The sequence below is a fragment of the Zalophus californianus genome, chromosome 1 (genome assembly GCF_009762305.2).
Source record: "Zalophus californianus isolate mZalCal1 chromosome 1, mZalCal1.pri.v2, whole genome shotgun sequence".
In the NCBI taxonomy this organism is placed as follows: Eukaryota; Metazoa; Chordata; class Mammalia; order Carnivora; family Otariidae; genus Zalophus; species Zalophus californianus.
The window spans coordinates 101,382,287-101,404,187 of NC_045595.1; the positions used below are offsets into that span (position 1 = coordinate 101,382,287).

The window sequence follows — 21,901 nt, forward strand, 5'->3', positions numbered from 1 at the left end:
AAAAGACACAATTAATTATATTTCTTAAGCTGTTTTTTAAACTTTAAACTTTTTAAAGCCTCTTATCACATTTTCATATTATTAACCCAACTGATTTACATCCATTTAAAGTTATAGGAAAAGAAGAAATAAATGAAGTTGAGTATGAAATACCTACCATGGGATTTTCAAAAATCTGCCAGAGGTCATTGTTATAATGGGAAGTATTGTAATTAGCAGTTGATAAAAGTCTTCCAAATTCATGTCTATTAGAAATGTACATAAATACACCCTATGTGCCAAAGAATAACAGTATTAACAATCTTAGAGGAAAATACAAGAAAATAAACTTAACCATAGGAAAAATATATATATGAGATATTAATTTCAACTTTTATATCTCATTCCTGAATATGCATTTTTATTTTTCATATAAAACATGCATAATTTAAAATAAAAGAAAAAAAATTTATTAATTATGAATTCAGACACCACACAATTAAAACTAATTGATAGCACTAACACTCAACTGAAAAAAAGAAGAGGAAGAATGACTGTTTTTGTCCCTTTTTCATTGATCCTAGATGTAGACATCAGGGAAAAAAATTCCTGTTTGAAAGCAGAAATATTTTTGAGACACCAAAGTGCAATGAATTGTACCTGTTTTGGCTTCTTTCTCTTTCAAAGAAAACGTCACATTTTTAAACAAGAATTCAAATGTCAATATTTCATCAGACTATGTCATTCTTTTTATTGTTCTGACACTTAAAAACTGAACATAGAAATTACTTATTCATTAAAGGCAGCTAAAGAAAACCGGTCTCATTTCCTTGCCCCAAAACAAATAAATGTGGCAAAAACCACTATGGTAAGTTTGTTTCTTTTTGTACCTGTTTTAATGGTAAAAGGGTTAGTTATTAATAAAAACAATAATAATGAAGAGTACACCCCAATCTCATTTTAGTCAACATGTACTTTATACTTACTCCTACTTTTTCTCTCCCTTAAAAAAAACAAAACCAGAAAAACTAGTGAAAAGGATTTGGGTTTAATTTTCTCATTCGTCAACCACAAAATGTAAATCAGCCCAAAGAACTAAGAGTTGAATATCACATAATGCCCACCCGAACACACAAAACATAAACACACATATACAATTTAAGAACCAATGAATACCAACATTTTACCATGCTAAGTGGAAAGAAGACTCTTAAACTTTACTGGTAGGCAATATAATATACCATATCTAGTATTAATTAAATAAAAACAAATAAAAATAAATAAAAATAACACCTTTGGGGGGCTGAGCATTTGGAATGTTTCCGGAGTAGGGGAGTCTTTTTCCCTTTGTAAAGTCTAAAATGAAGAGAAGCATTGGGTAAGTTGACCTGCACACCCACACTCTCTTAGGTATTCTTAGGTAAATAACATTAGCAGCCCTTGATCAAAAGCTGACATTCTGAAATGTCCTTCATAGACAACATGCATAACAAGCAAAGCTTACAGCGCACACAAAGAAACAACTCCAGCCCTTTCTTTTTTTTTTTTTTTGTCAAACATAAATCCAAGCTCATTCCTTAGTAGAATTTTCATTAGACACAAAATTAAGACAAAGGAAAAAATGTGTAAGAGAGGCCATTCCAGGATGCGCTGTTGAGTCAAATTAGCAGAACATGAGCACAAATTACAATCACAAGTACTGAAGATACTCAATATAACGATGCACATAGGTTTGTGGGAAAAACAAACATAGTCAAACAATACATGCCTTATTAAACTAGAAAAAAATACTTGCCAACTTTTCTGATTTTTCCCAAATCACATTTGCTTATATGAATTTGAGTAAAATAACCCAATCATTTCTAAAATAGAAAACTATATAAACATGTTCTAAAACATTTCTACATTTTGAAAAACAAACTATTTTCTACAATCACTGAAGTTTTATAATGAAAGTACATTTGTAGAATAGCAATATATCATTACTTTTCACACAGATGAAATATACTACATATCACAATCCCTCTCTCAGTTTACTGATAAGGAACTGCTTTGAGGAGTGTGCAGTTTATAATGATAAAGAGAATAATGGGCATTGATTTCAGAACAAAAGTGTGTTCTTCTTAAATGTATAAATGATTATTTCACCCAGGCTTTATCTAATTAATTTTAATTAAGTCAGTTTTCCACTATAAAATTTCAGATGGAAGTGAAGATAAATTCTTAAAAATGCAAAGCTGATTTGTAACAAATCCACGTTTATGATTGAAATCTTTCTGTTGCTTATGCCTAAGCATGGAACCTAACATTTTCCAAACTATTTCTACAGACAAATGTTCACAAATTATTCTCCATAACTGCTCCCAATTTTTCAATATGGAACCAAAAAAATTGGCTAGTACTTACAAATTAGAAAGAAAAGGGACATCAAAACACAATGACACATCAACTGGTAAAGCAAGCCATTTTATAAAAACATTCAAGCCAGCCATCATTGTAGACCCTACCATTTCTCTAGCATTTCGGCACAGAGCCATATCAGGATCCAATTTATCACGAACAAAATAGTTCCTTTCATTCATCTCTGATCGAAGCGTCTTTCCCTTAATTAAGTACACATTAGCCATGTATGGGACATTCCATATCCCCCTGAAAGTAAAGACAAGACATTCCAAAATACCACAAATAAAAAATATTTAAAGGTTTATTTTTATGTTTTCAAAACAATTACCTTGTATGTTTTTAAATTTTGTATATATAAATCATTGAATCAAATTACATGTAAATGCAAACATATGTAATGATATTTAACATAGTTATACACACATATATGACATTACTTGCTACATACTATATTTTTATGCAATAAATCACTATCTCCCTACATTAACTTCATTTTAGGGTTGATACCTGTTTAGCATTTTGGCTGTAATCCTTCACTTCATTATTATAGTTAGAGTATAATCTTCTATTGTACAAAAAGAGTTTCCATTTAGGATTAAGCAGTTTGATAGCAAAAATAATCACATACAACCTGTGGTGTACTGCAGCTGGTTCACACTGGCTCCCAGAGCACTTAGCTATACTCAGTGACTTCACATTAGGAGCCTGAAATCAGCCACTGCAGAAGCATTTACACCGCAGAAACCGGCAAACACTACAAATCAGGGCATCCCTCAACCCCAAGATCCAGTTGTTAGACCTTTACCAGCACACCACTGAGTACAGCCTAAAATTCTCCTAAAATAAATCCTCTTGACATTCACTAAGCCATCTCAAATTTCTTGAGAAACAGAAGATATGAAGAAATAGAGCTAGAAGTACGTGAGGGGTGGGAGATACTTTTATTTTGTCCTTCATTCTTCCCCACATTTGTCTTTTCACTCTGAACATGACTCATTTCCTAAGAATAGTGAGTAAGGTTTCATCTGAAGGCAAATGCCTATTGCTTTTAGAGAAAGAAAGGAAAGATTTTGACCAAAGAAATGCAGTTAGACATTAAAAGGAATATGATTTCATTTTGTTTTGCAAGATGAACCTCAAGGGAAATAGCCATAAAAGGTAATACAGTGTATTATCTGAGTTCAAAAACTTGTCACTGGCAGAGTATGCAGTTTTGAAGAAAGACACACACACACACACACGCACACGCACACACACACACACACACACCCATGTGCATACGTATCATAAGATGTCATTCCTTCATGTAGCTTTTGGACATGAAGTGCATTTTTGTGTTAACTAGATAAAAAACCTTTCCCATATTCTTCTCTTTATACTTTAAACAACAGTGACAGGAGGCTATACAAAATATCACCAGTGCCTAAAGCAACTTAAACATTAATTCTATATTCTACTTCTGTGAACCCTTATTTCTGTTATACCCACAGACAATATCAGGCATTTGGTCTATACAAATCATCCCAGAGATAACAAAATACTTTGAAACAACAGAATATGATCTGAACAGTGTTTTTTCAGCTATCATGCTTCTTAATTGCAGCTAACAAAAGCTTTAATCATATTTATCATTCAAATTTACTATTACTATTTTCACAAGTAAAACATCTTTTTAATACTCAACTGTTCAACAGAAAGTATGTGGGGTTTTTATTCTAAATTTAGGGGCACATATTTTTAGTCATGAAAGAATGTCTTCCCTTTTTAATTGGGCTGATGTATCTGAGAAATTAGGCATAAGCCTTTTAACATATCAGTCACTCTGGTCCATCATCTGTATGAAGAAAAAGGATAACATTCCACTCTATACTACCTTAGCAAAAAAACACTATTTCAATTCTGATTATTTTTTAGTCTAAAAAATATCAACTGTTGTCTCTGAAATAAATATCAATCATGCATACGCTTTGTAGCAAGTATATTCTTTTTAAACTCTGGAAATGGAAATCAGATATTGGTGAAGAAATTGATCTTTAAAGGAGAATATTAGCTATTTTACACAGAACATTCTTACAGTAGGAAATGCCAGAAGGTAACTCACTGCCTTTGTTATTGATTTTGTTGTTCACTTCAAATTTTAAAAGCTATCAAAACAACTTTCATCCTGGCCACTAAATGAACTAAACTAAATTCCTTTTCTAAACTTTTAACTAAATAATATTAGTCTTCTGACAACCCTCTCACAGCTACTCCCACCTACCATGTAGTATCTCTTAGTATTTCCCACAAGTTTGTTCCTGTGAAGATTTAGAATCTCAAAGACAGATTTTTGTAATATTATTTTACACTAGTATTTCAGGATCCCAAATGGTCTCCAGGTTTGCAGATTTCCACTAATCATGAAGAAAAGAGGAACAAAAACTCAGGTAATGATAACAAGACCACATTTTGAGGTTATGGCACTTTACATTAAAAGACTGACCAAGTAACTTACACTCTATTCCCTTGAACAATATCCACATAATCTTCAGATCGAGCATAGTATCCATCAGGACTCAAGGCTCCCCAGAAGTTGGACCACAGCTTTCCATGACGAGTTACGAGAGGAGCAATGATCTTTCTAAAGACAGCGTGAAAGGAAAAACAAATCCAAGTAATTGTTTATTCTTAAATTACCACAGAATTATGTGTTTTGGGCTTAGCATGACACATACAACACTAAAGTTCATTCAATACCCATGAAGTGAGTTAAAAAAAAAAAGTAAAATAAAAGATAAACAGGAATTTCTTTCCACTTTTTCTTGAATAAGCACACTGCTGATTTTCAATGTTTCTTAAAAAGGCAAAGTAACAGAAAATACTAATGAAAGTATAAAAATGAGTTTTAAAAGTACCTTACTTCTATCCAATTAAGTCAAACTACCTTAATTATTTAATTATTTTAAGTATTTCAGAAATTATACAAAATGAAATCGAATAGTTTCATTGTCATTGAGAAGAACTAATAATCCCTGGTGCACTGAAGTATCCAGTAAATATTTGTTGAATAAAAAAATGAATAAAGATGAGCTGAGATATTTGTAAATAGGCCAGTTTTCCTAAAGTTAGGTCCTGAATTACTTTAAAGTATGTTTCCTTTTTTTTTTTTTTACAACTTTTTAAAATGGGTTGTGCTAGCCCTGGCAACACTGGACATTCTTCTGGCCCTTCAACTATTTTAAAAAGCAAAATAGAGGGTAATTGCCATAGCACTCTGTCTGACTACCTACCAGGAAAGTAGTTCCTTTGAGATAAGCACATGTTACAGATTCAAAATATGTCAGATTTTTTCTTAGGAAAATCTAATTTATAATGTGTCAACACTTTCCAAATGAGGTAATTCTGAGGTTCCTCTAGAATTACTTTAAAAATGAAGTGAATTATAGTGGTATCAATTTTTAAGAAAAGCTCACCCAACTCTTCCATGAGGAAGTTTATGAACCAGGTACTCGCCACAAAAAAAACCTATTTCACTACACTCCAGTCCTGTGAAGACCAGGTGTGCCCTTTCCCTTACCTACAGAAAAGTGCAACAGTCTATAAATACACATCATTCAAAATAGTGATTTTGGTTTATTTTTCCTGGTTCCTATTAAAAGGAAATGTTAACCAGAAACACTTAAATTGTCCATCAACAGATGAATGGATAAAGATGTGGTATATATACACAATGGAATATTATGCAGCCATCAAAAGGAAGGAGATCTTGCCATTTGCAATGACGTGGATGGAACTGGAGGGTGTTATGCTGAGCGAAATAAGTCAATCAGAGAAAGACATGTATCATATGACCTCACTGATATGAGGAATTCTTAATCTCAGGAAACAAACTGAGGGTTGCTGGAGTGGTGGGGGGTGGAAGGGATGGGGTGGCTGGGTGATAGACATTGGGGAGGGTGTGTGCTACGGTGAGTGCTGTGAATTGTGTAAGACTGATGAATCACAGACCTGTACCTCTAAAACAAATAATACATTATATGTTAAAAATAAAAGAAGAAGATAGTAGGAAGGGAAAAATGAAGTGGGGAAATTGGAGGGGGAGACGAACCATGAGAGACGATGGACTCTGAAAAACAAACTGAGGGTTCTAGAGGGGAGGGGGGGTGGGGGGATGGGTTATCCTGGTGATGGGTACTAAAGAGGGCACGTACTGAATGGAGCACTGGGTGTTATATGCAAACAATGAATCATGGAACACTACATCAAAAACTAATGATGTCATGTATGGTGATTAACATAACATAATAAAAGAGAGAATATCTACAATATTAGAAATGATACTATAAATTAGAATCTATATATTATGTTAAGAAATAATTCAATGGTGTTAACTGATAAGATCAAATATATAATAGAAAAAAAATCTTGTAATTTATAATCCCCGCTGCCTTCCAAAGAAGGTTAGGCAAAGAAATGGAAATAAAAATCCATCTTCGGTGTGCCTCAACAGTTTTGAGTACTGAAATACAGTAAGGCCCCTTATCCATGGTTTCACTTTCCTTGGTTTCAGTTACCCAGGGTCAACCATAGTCCAGAAGCAGATGATTCTTCTGATGAATCATCAGATCAATAGTAGCTTAACGTTAAGTCACACTGCCTGGGTCATTCCCCTCACTTCATCTCCTCAAGTGGGCATTTTATCATCTCACATCATCACAAGAAGGGTGAGCACAGAACAAAAATATATTTTGAGAGAGAGAGATCACATCCACATAACTTTTATTACAGCATATTGTTATAACTGTTCTATTTTATTATTGTTGTTAATCTCTTACTGTGAGCAATTTATAAATTAAGCTTTATCACAGGTCTGTAAGTATAGGAAAAAAAAATAGTGTATATAGGGTTTGGGATTATCTGTGGTTTCAGGCATCCCCTGGAGGTCTTGGAATGTATCCCCTGTGTATAAGGGGGACTACTTTATCAGGATAGCAGCTGGGGGATGATGAATTACACTACATTACTGAAGGAGTAAAACCTGGAGTAAGGCAGTAAATAGCAGAGATGGGAAAAGAGGGAAAAGAGAGCTGATGAAATGCTAGAAAGCTACATGCCCTAAAATGTGACCCATCCCTTGTCCCTCTAACCTTCAGTCAAGTCTACTAAATCTCACAAGATTTTTGGTATATGTAAATTCTTAATGAAAACTACATGCTTGGATACAGAAGCAAGAACCATATGTATCATATGAACCTAAACCTTTGATCAGTAACAGAAATTTATGGAATTGGAAAAATATCCTGAGTTTTCTAGCCTTTCAAGGGCAATGGGCCCAGATGGCAGTTGAGTTACTTATGAAGGAATTTTATTTTTTACAAGGTTTAAAACATTAGATTAATATTAAAGGGGATATATGTTAAATACATAGTATGAATTCATTAAATAGTTCACTGTAAGAATAAGTACCTGCAAAAATGTCATATAATAAAAACATATAAATATTATCTAAAAATTTACATTCCATAATATTGAATTTAAATCAAATTAAGAGGCAATTAACATTGCAAATTCAAGAAAATATTACTGAATTCCACTAGGTTTTAAGGGTTATAAATTGCAACTCTATCCCCTATCTCTAAGGTAGCCTAACTGCTTTTCCTTGCCTGATGATCAAAAGGTTATTCATGTTTTGAAAAATTACTTGCAATTTATAGATATACAGTAGGGCTGTATACACAGATTAATACTAAGAGGTCTTAGATTTTGAAGTAATAACTGAATTCTCAAATTGGCAAATCATATTACATATAGAGGAGGCTAGTATAGCATAACAGATTTCTCATATATTTTACTCAGCAAAATAAAAACAGTAATTCTAACATTTCACTGCTAATCATACTATTGGCTAAGAGAAATAATTGTGTTAACATATGTAAATATACTTAAAAACAATACCTGGCATTTAATAAGCACTCATTAAAGGTGGGCTATTAGTAGGAGGATTAATAAACTACTAGTAGCAATAGGTGTAATATAATAAATAATGACTAATATCATTATAAGCTGGTATAGATGTCTTTTTCACACTTCAATTCCACTAAATAAAAATAGGTACTGACAAGTAATAATTATCAGTTCAGTCACAGATCTCTGAAATTTGTTTCAAATTCTAAGAACTTAGATCTCCATTTGCAATAATTTTTTAGGTCATAAGTTTTATGAAATTCTACTTTAAAAATATCTACAAAAAATGTAAAAATTCCAAATTTTACAGATATATCACAATTTCATCTTGCTTTAAACAGAAAAATAGGCCAAATATAATAAACATGCATTTGTGATTGTAACTAATATTAAATACTTCTAATTTTCATCATGTTGTTTTCTATTTGACTCCTTTGAAAGAAAACTAATCAGAATTGAAAGTTTATAAGGCATAGAAAATAACTTCATGTGAGTTCCCTCAATTCACTAAACATAGATATGTAAGCATGGTGTGTCCACATAGACACAGAAAATGATTATCATTTTAAAAATAAATTGACAATGAATCTTATGTAGTACCTGTTTTGTTCCATCAAAATTTTTAAGGTCCTTGGATTTGTCAAAACAACATCTGCATCCAGACTAAAATAATAATCACAGTTTTCATCTTGACGGCAAAAATCCCTAACATTGAAAAAGAAATAAGAATTAGATAAAATAAATACTTGCTAGTTGAAAAATGTCAACATAAAGCTTATACATAAAATAAAGTTTCTCTAACATATTCTTCTAATCAAAATAGTAAGACAGTCGCCAAAGGGATAAATATTGTCTTAAATTTCAAAATGGTCAGTTTATCAACATAGATATTCACATGGAGATCAACACTAAAAATTTTAGGTCAAGTGAAATACATTTTCAAGCCACTAAAAAGTTTAAGGCATAAGATACCCAGTCAGAATGGCAATTTAGAATTTGGTACTTAGACCTCTCTGAAAGGGAAACATAATTTATTTCAATGTATTTATCAACAACTTTTTTTCACAGATCAAAATGCTTTCTGCACACATATACAGACACAGTGCAAAATCTTGCTTATCCAACAACTCAGTTTTAAGTGAATCTTAGAGATACAAGTGTGTAATTCTTTAGGTATTAATACTTTTTAAACTTGATTTGCATGGAATTCTTTCTAAGAAATTTACTCCCCTGCTTCTTATCAGGGATCATGGACTAAGACATATGTTTTTCTTGGTAGGGTTTGTAGCATTTTCATCAGGAACAACAAGGAATGAACTACTTGTGATACATGAGATGCTTCCAAGTATTATGATTTCTACATCTGGGGCTCTCTCCTTTTGAGCTCCCCTCCCTCACTGCTGATCCTAGTTATCATTTTCCGCTATTGTCAGTATGAATCTCTATATCACGTTTGTTTCTAAGTAACTGTCATACAGGAAACATTGCTAAACTTGTGCAAAAAATTAGAGAAATTTTTTTAAAAGTTTTGTAATTATGTATGATGACAGATGGTAACTAAACTTATTTTGTGTATACAAATATTGAATCATTATGTTGTACATCTAAAGCTAATATGCTATATGTGAATTATACCTTAATTAAATACATAAGATAAAATAAAATAAAAATAAAATAGCCAAAATTACTTTGGAATAAAAACTGAAGGAATTACACTTCTTGATTTCAAGATTAATATAAATCCCTGGTAATAAAGTGTGGCATGGATCTAAAATCAACGGAACAGAGTAGAGAGTTCACAATCACTCATAAATATTCAGTCAGTTGATTTTTGACCAAAGCCAAGTCAATTACATAGGAAAAGAAAAGCCTTAAAATGAAAAGGAGTATTGAAACAACTGGAATTCCTTTTGCAAAGAATAAAATTTGACCCCCCACTTCACTCCAAACACAAAAATGTATTCAGGATGAATTATAGATTGAAACATCTTAAACATAAGTGCTAGGACAATAAAGATTATAAAAGAAAAATTTCAAGGGATGTTTTCATGACACTGGAATAAGAAAGATTTCTTAAATAGAAAATAAACCCCAAAAGCACAAAGCATAAAAGAAAAAAAAAGAGAAATAGAATTTTATTAGAATTCAAATTTCTTCTTATCAAAAGACATGATTTAAAAAGTAAAAAAAATCAAGCCACCTAATGGAGCAAATATTCACAAAACATCATACACACACACACACACACCCCTTGTATACAGATCAGATAATGAAATCCTATAAATAAACAGAAAAGACAACCCAATGTAAACAAAATTCATTCCACAAATGAATACACACAAATAGCCAATTAATATACAAATAGAGAATTCATTGTCAGGGAATTAAATTAAAATACAGTAAGATATTTTTGATACTCAATAAAGTAGCTAAAATAAAAAAGATGGACAACATCAACTATTGACAAATATGGAGCAGCCAGAGGTCTGAACTATCTGCTGTCAGGTGTGTACAATGGTATAAAGGTTTGGAGGACTATTTAGCAGTTTCTTATAAAGTTAAACATGCATTTACTCTACCCTATGCCCTAGTTAGTCTACTCCTGTGTATTTTCCTAAAATATACTGAAGCAAAATAGGTACACACATACACCCACATATACACTTCTAATAAGGAGTCTTCATTAGCAATCTTATTCAAATGGCTCCAAACTGGACATGATCTAATTCTATCAACAAGAAAGTGTAAAATCTATTTGTGGTATATTCACATGATGGAGTATTAGTCAGTCATGAAAGGAATGAACCGCTGATAACTGCATTGACATGAGTGAATGAGAATACATTGTACTGAGCCAAAGAAGCTGGACACAACAGAGTATATATTAAAAAAAAAAAGAGAGAGAGAGAGAAAATAAGTTCCAAATGTGGATCCAAGGTATTCTCCAATGAATAAATTATGAAACCATTAGTTTTGTCTTTCCGAGGCCTGTTTTCCTGCCTATGCCTTTATTCCCACACCAGGCACTACCCATCACTCTACAACACAAGAGAACATCTGAAGAGAAGTCACATGATTTATCTTTTTTCTCAGCAGCTCTTAACTCACTGCTGGCATATTCAATTAACATTCACTGAAAAATGATCATTTTTATTATTTCCAGAATTTTACTAATAATCTGTCTAAAGTATTAAAGGGGCTAAACAAAGGACCTAAAACTTTCTTCTGAGGGGTATAGTTTTATCTAGACCAGTAGCTGACTAGAAAGTAGGAATGCCCTTTATACTCCACAATCTGAAACACACATTTTCACCACACATAATCTTCAGATAGTAAACATTTAGATCACTGCTACATCAGTCATACTATTCATTTGTCTGAGTATCTTTTTTTATTTCTTATTTTAAGTAATCTCTACTCCCAGCATGAGGCTCAAACTCATGACCCAGAGATCAAGAGTCACATGCTCTTCTGACTGAGGCAGCCAGGCATCCCTGTCTGAGTATTTTTTGAATCTTGATCTGCAGTTCAATTAATAGTTTGATTAAATATGTTGACTCTTAACCAATCTCTCTCTCTGTATACATGTAAATACACACAAATGTAAATATAGTCCAACAGTGGAGGTGTGTTCATGAGCATACACAGCACACATGCAAACACCCACACAGAGCTGAGACACCCAAGTTCAGGATCCTAATTTTGAAGAAAAGTTGTTTTTCTTTAAATTTCTTTAGTAGAAATTACTTAAATTGATTAAAACATACATTCCCATGTTTCTGGCTTCAGCTTGACTTAGATTTTCTTCTGGTCCTACTATTTTTATAGTATTGATTTCATGTTTAGCTTTATCAAAAAATACTTTGATGTCCTTTTCATGATAAACTTCCTGTAACATATTTTAAAAACAGAAAATTAGTGCAAAAATGAAAATAGGATGACTGAAGTATTCATATGTAGGGATGGCATCCTACTCAAAGTTGTGAATTCCACAATTCACATATTCCCTCAATTACAGATGAAATGATAACCTATATCAAACACATATCACGTGAAGAATCTAAAATAGATAAACATCAATATTTTTTAAATAGAAGATACTACAAAATTCTTCTAACATCTACTCCTGGACAGGTCCTTGAAGAAATATTTAAATCCTGGGTTTAAATTTAAACAAAATGTTTCTGACTTGAAGGAAAAATGGCTTGTGGCCTGAGAATCTCAGACGTGTGCTTTAAAATATCCAAAAAAAAATGTCTATTAAACCTAACAGATATTAATCTAAGTTATAAATATAATCATATTTTATAAAATAAGTATTATAATACTCTTTGAAGCTGGAGACAAAAATGAATGGTCACATATAAAACTGTATTTTTACAAAAAGAAGGTAAAGTTTAACAAAACTTTATTGATAAATTATGAACATAAGTCATCAAATTAGTATGATTCAACTGTGCTAAAATTTAGATAAGATTATGTGTCTCCAACAGAGCATTTCAGAGCTTTTTGTGTATTGAGTTTCACTAAGTTATTTAAAAGCTTTTCACAGTTTGTTAAAACTATTTATATCATAAAAGCTGCAGAGTTAATTTTATAAAAAAAAGAGAGAAGACAAAATTCCCTCTCATCAAGGAGGTCCTATGAAAGGAGGAAGACATTAATAAATGACACAATATATAAAAACAAAACACTTCAATGTAAATAAATGTATTATGACACATTTTACAAAGCAAATGCTCAATGATTCACCCTTTTAAACTTATTATAGCTGGTTTTCTGCAAATTTAAAATATTCTCTGGAAAAGGCAAACGATAAGCTGACATGTACATTAGGAAGAAAAAACAATATTAAACAAAAAGCATTAGGACAAAAGAGAGAAAATGCATACTTCATAGCTATTGTGTTTTTCTAGAAGATGTTAAGTGTCAATTGTTTTAACAGGAAAGGGACAAGTAAATGGGAAAATATCGAGCAAAAATGTCTTTAAGTTTAGATTATGTGTGGGAGGTTTGGGGGAGGGTCTGATTATTTTTGGAAAAAATGACAGTATCAAAATCCTTTGGGGAAGAGCATGCCATTGTGTGATTAATCAAAACAATACTATATCTGGAAGCTATTTTAAGTTCTGATGTCACAATATTAGCTTAAGCTGCAAACAATTTAATGACCAGTTCCATCAAAGAAGGTACTAGAACTAACCCAAAGGCAAAGGAATATGAGGACCTTTGACATTTCTTCACTTATATATTAAGTTGAACCATATGAAAAGAGCTGATATTCCACCATTTTGGATCTACAAAATTGAGTTTAATGTGGCTTATTCCAATATTATGATACTAGTTTCCAGACTCTAAAATCCTTAGGTCCTAAATAAACAGGACAGTAATTACCCCTAAAATTCCCCACTGTATTTAGCCCAATGTGTTATTTTAGACATAAACAAATAATAGCAAATAGTTCCAAAGAAGGTGAAAAACAATTTTCACATAAAACATTCATTTCTCAAACACTTACTTTGTTATGAATAAAGAGTTTAAGTGCTTCTTTTGGGTAATCCAGTGTCAACAATATGTCCAGAAATCGAGGTAGGAAAGGGGTTGGTTGTTCAATAAAAACTCCTATTGTTACATTTGGATGGACCTTTGTTTTATGGCAAACATAAAAGCAAATTATTATTTGTGTGGGTGTACTCTAAATTCTATTTAAGTCTTAATCAATACAACATAAAATATATTAGGAATATCATGTATAATCTGCTAAATTTCAATTGCCCCATGGCAATTCTCTAACACTTAAAATAACATTCCTATGGCCCCCAACAAAGTGATTTACCTAATCACATCTTGGCATTATGACTTAGGTTTGAAGAGGAAACTCTCATATTTATTACATGAATGTAATAAAGGAAATTGCCTACTCTACCATTCAATGCTTCCTTTATGATAGTCTTTAAAGAAATCTCCTTCAGATCTGAATCTACTTTGTCATCTTCTTCTAAGAAGTCAGAATGCTAATTGTTTTTGCCTTTTGGTTTCCATGGCTTAGAAGTTCAACATTTAATTTGTAGCTCAGATAAAGCAATCATGGAGGTCTTGAACTTTTTCTATCCTTGAATATTTCCTTTAATCTCCTTTTATGGATAGTACTTTATTTTGCTCATTATTATATATAAGAAAACTATTTTCTTTCACTAATATAGTTTATCTTGTTCAATCTATTTCTATAGATTTTTAAAAATCCTTTTTGGGTATGTTTTACAGGATAGTTTATCTTTCATTAATTGCATGAGAACTTTTTGAAAAATTCATCATATTTGTCAGTCCTTGTGAGGAGCAACATTTAGGACAAGGAGTAAAAGGTTCCTGGCTTTAAAAATTTGCAAATGGTTGGGGAAGACAGAAACATAAGTAAATGACCATGTAATAGTGTTATTAACAAAACTATAAGAAAGATTTCATTATTATGCCTTTTTAAAACACGTCTTAAAGTCTGAATTTAAAGATTAAAGATTTTTATAAGTATCATATATGTTAAGTGCTGAATTAGGTACCGCCTCTCCCATCTTTTCATGCATGATGCCTCATATATTTCTGTTATCTGGATCATAACTTAATATTTGTTTACATTGAAGTACAACTTATTTACTGTTTACTTCTTTATCAATTTATTCACTCACTCAAATATTTATTACTGAACAAAAAAATACAAACAACTAAAGACAAAATATTTACCCTCTAAGAGTTCTCAATTTAATAGGGGAAGTAAAAAGTTGATCACAACTCTCCCTTATTAAATGAAATAATACATTTCATAATAACCTTAGAGTTACTTACTATTCCAAATTTAAACATGAGGAAAATGGGGTTTAGAGAAATTAAGCAACTCAGAACACATAATTAGTAGGTAAAGAGCTGGGTTTCAATGTGCTACCTTTTCATTATCCACCTAAGTTCTTTTTATATACTAATGATAATACAACAGTTAACATAGATTGAAGGCTTAGCACTGCATATGTATATATAATTTATACATATAAAATATTATTTACATATCTATGTATAAAGTTTCATTTAACCCTCCCTTTCTTTATATAGAAAGAAACTTGCTTATGGCCCACACCTAAGAATATGGTAGGCCTGAGATCTTAACTACCCACATCATTTTAATTTTTATATCCCTATTGCATAATAACTACAAAATTTTAAAGCAAATGTTTTTCTATATTTGCACCAGAAAGTTTATGTAAAAGAAGACCGAACAGATAAAAAGAATTAACCCTCCCTACAAAGGACAACACTACTTTTGCAAAAAAGATCACGATGAATTTTAAACATCATGGTGCTGCTTCATTCAAAAATATTCTGGCGCTCTTTCCAGATAGGAAATATCCAGTTTGTTATTTGAGAGACCAGCCAAAAAGTCTTATTTTCAAGAAAAGTAGGGCTCTATTCAGAAGCTCCTAAATGTGCACAAGTTACTCTTTGTCCTCCTTTCAGACAGTGATAAGCATAGAAACTATTTAATTCAGGAGGTCAGTTCTTTACAGTAAGAGTATTTTATATTTGCACGGATCCAGGAGTTACCAAGACTATGTAACTGGGAATTTTATTTTTGCTTATATTGGTTCTACCTATCTGGCATGCTGTAGATACTCAATAAACTTATGATGAATGAAGGAAAGAATCAGCCTTAATGACAAAATCATCCCTAGAATCCAACTGTTCATACACATAATAACAGTCTTTCAAGTTACAAGAGCAATTTTTTGGAAGAAAAATGTTACTATAAGATATCCTAAAACTGCTCTGGTTGATGACAGAAGGATGCATCAAAATGTTCTACAGGTAAATATTATTTATAATTGCTCCTTTACCCTCAAAGTGTAAAAGATAAACTACAGCTATAATTCTCTATGAGCTATACATAAAAGTAGCACTGTGCCTGGCATATAATATGTACAGGGTCTAGAGGCAGATTGCCTAAATTCAAATCTCACCTCCAATGCCTAAAAAACTTGGGCGCCCTTAAACAAGTTACTTAATTTGTATGTATCTCAGTTTTTCATTTGTAAAACTTAATCAATTAGTACAATCTACTTAAGAGATTTTGTGAAGTTTAACTGAGTTACTTTATGTAAAATACTTAAAACGGTCCTTAATTACATAATCATATATTATTATTTTTTAAATCATCATATTTGAAAATCAAGCACAGATAATACTAGTCAATACAAATGCTAAAGCATTTTTTCCTCAATGCTTTGGCTAAGTTAGCAGACTAAAATAGAACAAGAGCATCCAATCATAACAACTATTAAATATTAACAACTAAGTCCCTTTTATTGGGATCAATTACTAGCCAGTTTCACTTTCAAAAACAGTTCAGAAACACACAAATCTAGCAATTTTCTGAATCATCGTTTTAGCTTTATAAATCCATTATCTACCATATTACCAAATCTATAAAATAACTTGCTTTTTTTTAAAAAAATCACTGCATTTCATGACACTGTGCTTTTTATTTCTACTTTTCACACATAGTCAATTACTCACATCTACTGTAGATAAGTCAATTGTATCCACATCACAAAGAGTGCAGCCGTTATCCTGCGTCCATGCATTTGGTACATAGTTTCCAAAATAATTCAGGAGAATCTAGTAAATGAAGGAAAACTATATTAAGCAAGCCTTTCCCATCAATTCTATAAACATCTATCTTCAAAGCAGACTTTCTGCATTAGGTATATTCCTTAATAATTCTACTAATATTTAGCACCTAAAGGTATATACACTGAACTAAGTTCTCTCCAGATAATGAATCATAAAATCAGGGCAAATTTTGTCTAGAAAGGCCAAAAAATGCATTATAAATCACAAAGTTCATTTTATTTCAGTTAGAAATAATACCAGAAGAGACATAACTGAATAAATATGTCAAATAATGAAACACAGAGTTTTAATTGAGCTAATGAGACTTAGCCAAAACAACACCAATAAGAGCAGTCATGTGAATAGTAATTTAGTAATAAGATAAATAGTTTCAAAGGCCTGGTGCAGACACCTGCAGTGAATGGGGCAGTGCCAACGTAACCTCTTGCCAACCGTCACCACACAAAACAGGTATTATATATATATACCTTATCACCAAAAAGCACTAAACCGTCCCAGAAACTATGCTACCTACTATAAACTAGGCTTCTGGGCAGTGGTTCAGGGGCACTGACTTCAGGAAAACAGAGGTTGCAGATTAAAACAGATCTAGAACAAGGTCCTAATTACTGCCACCCTACAAATCCTATTAACAATAAACTGAAGTACAATACTGCCTCCCCTTTCAAATCACTCAGACATCTCCTTTGTAACTTATCTCCCCCTCTCCTCAGGCATCTATTGGGAATCATTTCATCCGTAAAATCTGAGTCCCTTGAGTGTGTTTTGGGTGGAGAAGAAAATGAGGGAAGGTAGACAGAGGACAGACATAAACACTAAAATATGAACCCTCAAACAAATCCTGAGTATTCCTAGAGTGTAAACATTTTAGAGAAAATTTTGATTTACCTTTAAAAAAATCAGTACACTTTTCCATGCAATTTTAATACCTGTAGTGGTATGACCATTTGTAATTTTTAAATTTTTATGTTTTTATTTCTTTTCAAAAACTATTTCACCTCAAGACAGTAAAGTTGCAGCAAACTAGCTTTAGCTGTGATTTTATATTACTCTGAAAAGGAAGCACCTAAAACCCTCACTATGCTTATATAATCATTAATTTTTCATTAGAAAAGTGAGATGAACTCAAAAGAAAAAAGTGTCAATATACTAAATATGATGGTCAAAATGTATGGTAGTGCCAACTGGATTTTTCTAGCTTTCTAAGACCCTAAAAGATCTTCCAGTACAGAACAGATGAGGTAATTAGTCTAATACCATTTTACCAGATTCCTCTCAAATATTTGGGAAGCCATCCAAATATTTCTATTGTATTAAAACTGAAACAAATGTTGTTGAAACAGTACAGTATTCATTACAATGGGAAAATCTTTGTGTAATCGTAGTATGATCATAGGACATGGAAAAGTAACTCATTCACATCTCTTTCGAACTACATGATAATTCAGGAAACAAACTACAGGGCAGGAAATATGTACTCATGAAATTCATTAATGACATTTCAAGAGTCAATGTGGTCACTTTAATGGACCTCTATAGTAAAAACAAAAAGTTTTGCTATTGTCAAATTACAAATGCAAACATTAATCATATTCTACACAATATGGTTTTGAAGGAAAAAAATATATTCATGTGGAAATGGATCCTGTGCTAAGCATTATTCTAAAAGAAATTTTAAAACATTTTTTTAAAGGCTAGTGGGAAATATAATTTGTTTAAAATATCCTGGGAAAGAGTTTTTTTTTTTTAAGGAAGAAAAAAAATCCCCCAAATAGTTGGCCATATCTAAAATTCCCAACAATGTGTAAAGACTGGCACTTTCCTCATCTCAGAAATCTCATAAAAATTAAATATTTATTTCATGAATTATTGATCAGTCTATTAGAACCCTTATGTGAATATGAAAATGACTGATATCTTTTAAAAGGTTAGAGCATAAAAGGTATTATTTTTAGTTTTCAGAATTAAGACTTTATTTTTAACCTTTTCACTTTCTACTTTTTGCCTCAATTTAATTTTCATAGATAATTAAGATATTTTAAAAACACTACTTTTGACTGGAAACCTTTCTCTTTTGGATCTCTCACTACACAGGGAGAAGTTATCCATCACCTCCACGCTCCATTTACATCTGTTTTCTTCATTAAAATCTGCAGACATTCATGCTGGTGGCTTTGGAAAGTTCAGAAGACTGTTTATGTAGTTTGGCTGTTCCAGGCAGTCCCCCGCTACTAGGTGGTAGTACTTTCCTGATCCTTCTTGCACAATTATCAAACCCTTTCCAGGAATGATGTCATTTCATTGGCAGAGAAACTTTTCCAACCAAACTTTTCTTTTTTCTTTTCTTTTCTCTCTTTCTCTCTCTGTCTTTCTTCCAAATCAGCCAATTATTCAAGGTCAGTCACCAAGTATGCACAAAATTAACATCCCTATCTTTATTGCAAATCAAATTAGTTTCAGAAATGCTTGTTTTCATGTGCAAATTAGGTGATTTGATCTTCTTCTGTTCAACTTTAGCTTCTATAAAAATACCACCAATTTCATGATTACCTTAACATGTATATTACCCGATATTTAAAAGAAAAGGTTAGTTATTAAAGTAAGCATCTTATGATGTGTTCCTAACAATAAATGAGCTTCAAGCATAAAAAGTAAAGCTTCAGCCAGAAATCACAGTTTCTGTCTAAAGTTATTTATATCAGATTGTATGTATCTAGTCAAGCATGAAAATAATTATGTAGATAACATCTTTTAAATAAAATGAAACTTTATTTTAAATAAAATGTTACTTAAAACACAAAATTGTTTACACATCATTATGAAAACAAATGAAAAGTATAATGCTCATAGATATAGACTGAAAGGACATAAAAACTGAAAGCAATCATGAACAAAACAATATCAAAGGTTAGTGGGATTATAAGTGATATTTAAAATCACTTATAATTTAAAAATTATTAATTTTTAATTATAATTTAAAAATTATTTGTATTAATAGCATGAGTTTTAGAAAAAGTAACTAATTAACTTTAATAACTTCAGTCCATAAACACATTAAAAACAATTTATCATTTACAGATTATGTATAATTTTTCAATGAAAAAAATGGCTTAAATATTATGTCAATGTTATGGTTCAAAGCCACTGACATTATAATCACCCCTTACTAAATAAAATAATAAGTAAAATTAACTTACAAAAATTCATACAGAATATCCTTTTGCCTTTCATGATGGCTAAAAAAAACAAAGTCTGTATCTAGAGAATAATCTGCTTTCTTTCTCCATTAGGCTGGACACAGGAAAATGTGATATATTCATGTGCCTCTAACTTTAACATAATATTAATAAGGTATTAGCATAAAGTAAATGCTTATTTAATCTTTTCTCAAATGTTTATAACAAGTATAATTTTTATAATAAAAAATTTACTTCACTTTGTTACCAAATAGCATCCCAGGAAGACAGATAGGATCATGTCAGAAACTGTGATAGTCCAGACTGAGAATGTTTCCTAGAAGACCTAGACCAGGTCTTTCTAAATGCACTATGGGTTAGGGCTCCTTTTCTTATGAGATGTCCTAAATCAGTCACTCTGTAAAACTCCAGGCAGCATTATCCTGGGAATTGGGAAGGCACTGGTGATACGGCAATCACTGAACATCAGGCCTTACTCACAACAGCTGAATTCTCAGGGCTAAGCCCCCTCTTTCAAGCCATTTACATTTGATTTAAAAAACTACCAAGAAGAAACAGCACCCTATTTAGTTATAGGAGAGGTCCAGTTGTGCAAAAGCCCCTGCCTAACTGGCACCAAGGGTCTCAGACAGAGGCCTAAAACAGACACTGTGAGCGCGCGTTAAGGGGCACAAACACATGCACATGCGCACAAACACTGGCACGCGCACACACCCTTACTGTAAAATGCTTCGGAGACAAATCTGTCCATTCATCTGCTTATGGAGAGTTACATTTTATGACTTTTTTGCCCTGCCAAAAAATAATCTGTCTTGCCACTCCCATGAATAATGCTAGGTCGTTACATTGTTTCTAAACTCTGACATTTTTTAAAGGCTAATATATGCCAGACCGGTGTGTGCTGGACCCAGGGGGGTACAAAAAGTAAATGGGATAGATATGATTTCTGTAACTCCTAGGCTAAAGGCCCAGTAAGGGAGACCAAAAAATCAAGTAAATTCCATCCCTGTCCAGAGTGTGGCAATATGTATTGTGATGGAGGAAGTTCCAAATATTATAAAAGCATGCAGGAGACCGGAGGAGTAAAGACTAAGCTGACACCTAAAAGGTGAAGATTTAGTAGGTGGGTACAGCAAGTGGGAATTGGGGGCAGAGGATTCCAGACTGAGTGAAATGCAGGCACAGAAGACTTGTAGAATGAGGAAACACGAAACTTGCGAAGTTCAAAGTAATTCAGTATGGTAGGAGGGGAGGGAGAGGAAGGGGGAGAGAATGAGTGAATATGAGAAATGTATGTGTGGATATTTGTAGGGTCAGGAGTGGGGAAGTAGATGGGACGGTGGACTAGTGACCATTAAACCAGGAGTGAAATTTTAAAAAGAGCCTTAAAAGGCCAGTGGAGAATTTGGATCTTCACCCCGAAGTCCACAGATGCAATTACACAGGTGAATGACATGACTGGCTTTCTGCTTCAGCAGAATGCCCTAGGTTCCAGGCTCCTGGTGGGTGACTGCAAGGAGTGGTAGGGTGCAGGTGGCAAGAACTAAGGAAACTATCATTGGCACTGAGAAAATTAGACAATGCACAGGAATCAGAAAAAAATAGCTCTTGGATTGGGAGTGGGAAAGTAACTAGAGCCAAAACAAAACCTAGTTTCCAGTTAACCAAATGGATGAAAGTGGAGGCAGAGCTGAAGGTCTTGAGCT

At 32.4% G+C, this 21,901-nt stretch overlaps 1 protein-coding gene across 2 annotated transcripts in view; it reads right to left on the reverse strand.

Annotated features, from left to right (window-relative positions):
- The window catches only part of PLOD2 (procollagen-lysine,2-oxoglutarate 5-dioxygenase 2), a 95,588-nt gene that overhangs the window by 7,627 nt on the left and 66,060 nt on the right, over positions 1-21,901 (reverse strand). The window contains exons 8-15 of one of the 2 annotated variants that reach the window (XM_027586476.1): positions 16,882-16,983; positions 13,844-13,969; positions 12,093-12,214; positions 8,926-9,030; positions 4,877-5,002; positions 2,487-2,628; positions 1,273-1,335; positions 158-271 (exon numbers count right to left, since the gene is read on the reverse strand). In XM_027586476.1, coding sequence (XP_027442277.1) covers positions 158-271; positions 1,273-1,335; positions 2,487-2,628; positions 4,877-5,002; positions 8,926-9,030; positions 12,093-12,214; positions 13,844-13,969; positions 16,882-16,983 — 900 coding nt within the window. The remainder of the gene's footprint in view (positions 1-157; positions 272-1,272; positions 1,336-2,486; positions 2,629-4,876; positions 5,003-8,925; positions 9,031-12,092; positions 12,215-13,843; positions 13,970-16,881; positions 16,984-21,901) is intronic. The other variant, XM_027586477.1, reaches the window with a different exon arrangement.